General features: G+C 37.5%; 1 protein-coding gene across 1 annotated transcript in view; it reads right to left on the reverse strand.

The window, feature by feature from the left end:
• Positions 1–2889, reverse strand: part of akap7 (A-kinase anchoring protein 7) — a gene marked incomplete at its 5' end in the record, with an annotated part of 59717 nt that overhangs the window by 50348 nt on the left and 6480 nt on the right. The window contains 3 exon segments of the mRNA XM_014011910.1: positions 1026–1126; positions 1444–1490; positions 1967–2079. Coding sequence (XP_013867364.1) covers positions 1026–1126; positions 1444–1490; positions 1967–2079 — 261 coding nt within the window.

Genomic DNA, 2889 nt, shown 5'->3' on the forward strand with positions numbered 1-2889 from the left:
CTTTTGTAAGTAAAAAAATAAAAAAATAAACTTAAACAAAACAAGAAAAAAATCAGCCCAACAGATTCTTAACCTCCTCTCCAATATTCCACAGATTTGCAACCCCATGCKGTTCTCTATTTACTGTCACTGTTTGAAACAGTAACAAAACAGCTCAAATTCCTGAGTCGTGTTGCTTTTCTGCAGCAACAGAGCAACAAAATACGGTTATTTTAACCAGACAAATGTGTTTAGTTTGACTACACAATTTAGCAAACTAAACAGCACAACATACATTTTGAAGACCTGAATAAAAACCATCTACAACAACACATATGAACTGGTTTTTTCCTCACTTCATTGAGCTGCAAAACACAACTTCAAGACTTTAGCATAAATCTAACAAGTCAACAACGCTTTATTAAAAACAGTCTACAGCTGTAAAAACACACAAAGCACCCTTACAAGCCGATTTCTAAAGCACCACTCCAACAAGCCCGAAGTCTTTTATGCTGCTTATATTCAGCAGACTCTTTTTTTTCTACAGTTCAGCCAAATCTGCAAAGAACTGGCTGCGATAATGAGTTAGTGGGCAGACGGTGCATGAAATGGAAATGAGCTGTTGAATTTTCCCCTGGTGCTTGATTAGGGCAGTTTGCCTCTCGTTTAACTTCAGATCATGACAATATGAGGTGAAATTATCTAAAATAAAACAAAAACAATATTAAACGTAAATAAAAACACAGCACCCTGACCTTCTTTGAGTCGTACCGTCACAGAAACTTCTAGTTTACCCACMCTTAGCAACACAAAACCATCCAAGCTTCACACATTCTGATCARTAAAGACACACTCCAGGTTTACTGCTGGAAGTGACTAAATTACATAAAAAGATTTTAAAATCACAAAGACTTCTGAGCAAATTCTGCTCAAAACCAACATGCAGGGGGAAWTTCAGCTGTTAGTAAGCTGATAGCGCCCTCTGATGGCTTTATATTTTACCTCAACACAAAAAGGCTGAAAGAAACATTTGTGTGTAAACTCACCAAGCTGTAGTGATGTCTCAGTGTGGTAATATCCGTCCTGCTGCTTCTTTTTCAACATAGAACACAAATCCAACCGCTCCACTGTCTGGTTTCCAAAAAACCTGCATGTTGCCGAAAGATAAGGGTGGAAAAAAACGAGTCAACAGATGAGCTTCCAACATWATGGAAAACAGCATCCAAACTGTTTGACATACGAGCCAAAATCATTAAACTGAAATCTGTAATTTTCTGTAATTTGATTTGATCTTCTCTTTCAGAGTTTCGTGGTAACCTCAACTTTAAGAACTACAGAAAATGAGAATAAAAAATGAACTACAACAAGCATAAGCAGCATAAATGTAATATGATGATTCATTTAAGTGAAAACAAAACCTTGTAAAACAAAGTGGGTGCACTTTTTTTTTTAAGTTCAACGTACTTGTTTGTGTAGTTGGAGTAAAGGGCTGGGTCCACACACTTTATTCCCTGAAAGAAAAAGGGAAATGTTGGTTCTTCTTGGAGAGTAAATCAGACTTTTTTGGACACTTTTACATTCTCTTGATAAACACGCAGACAGGAAGAAGACGACGACGTCACCTGGCAGGCGCCGGGCAGGAAGAGGCTTCATTAAAGGTCAGAGGGAAAATAAAAAATAGATATGATTCTTCCTCGTCTCTCCCATCCTGGATGAAGCTCATCATATCCATCTCTATTCCCTCTCCTCTTCCTCAAACTTCTTATTTCTTTGTTTTTTTCATTTTATTTATTTTAACTCTCACTGTATTAATCTGATCTCTCCACTTCGTGTACCTTTCTTTTCTGCTGGGTAGTTTCTCCCTTAAACTCTTTACRTCCTTTGTGACGTGAAACTCTCTGAAATGGCTAGAATCAAACTGCATAAAATTAATTCAATCTTATCAGTTTTTCATCTCTTCAATGACCAGTTCCTCCTGTGTGCATACCTGAGACCGTAGTTTCGGCGCTCTGGACAGCTTCATAATAGTGAGGTGGGGTTGAAAGTTTTGACAGTCTCTCTGTAGGAGACCCTGTTCCTCAAAACGGCTCTGCAACAACTCTGCACACACACACACACACACATACACACACAGACAATTCATGTTCATCTTCATACAATATGATTCAGGTACAAAATCTCAAATGCTTTGCATCCTTGTAAAGATGCATCACAGATATGAAATAAAACCTGTTTTAGGAATAAAACAAACCCATTCACATGTAAAAGCAATGCCAGTAAACAATACACATATAACTAATTCCTCCTAGCTCGGCTTAAAAAAAWATATAAAGGGTAAATAAACAGGGTCAATACCAGACAGACAGCCTGCAGATATAAACAGGCAAAGATGTAGACGGAGAGGTTTAGTGGGAAGCTAACGGAGGTATTTTTAGAGGAGGAACTCGGCAGGGAGAGAAAGGTTAGTATATAATCAATAACTGAGGTGGAGAGCGCAGACAGGATGACACGAGGGTTGGGTATCTTTGGTTGCAGCTGAGAGTTTTAATTCCCCGTGAGTAATCTTTCAGGTTAGAGGTATAAAATTAAACTTAGAAAGATCAGATGCCCTCAGATCCTGCAGCCAAAATCAAACTTGTATAATTAGCCATACTGCAAAACCTTAAAGGGATCCATGATTAGTTGTAACATTAGACTTGATAAACATATATTTTAACTATAAAATAAAGACTGTAAAAATGCTGTAGGATGTTTAATTTTTATAATTTTTAAACTAAAAGTTTAAAAATATATTACACGGACGGAGCCATTTTATTTACATGAAAAGCATTCTGGGTTAATGGTGACATGGATAGGTCCTCAGTGCGAGGCTGCTAGCGAGCTATATCCACCCTGAAGGTTAATCTTGGA

Source organism: Austrofundulus limnaeus, unplaced genomic scaffold (assembly GCF_001266775.1).
Source record: "Austrofundulus limnaeus strain Quisiro unplaced genomic scaffold, Austrofundulus_limnaeus-1.0 Scaffold86, whole genome shotgun sequence".
In the NCBI taxonomy this organism is placed as follows: domain Eukaryota; kingdom Metazoa; phylum Chordata; class Actinopteri; order Cyprinodontiformes; family Rivulidae; genus Austrofundulus; species Austrofundulus limnaeus.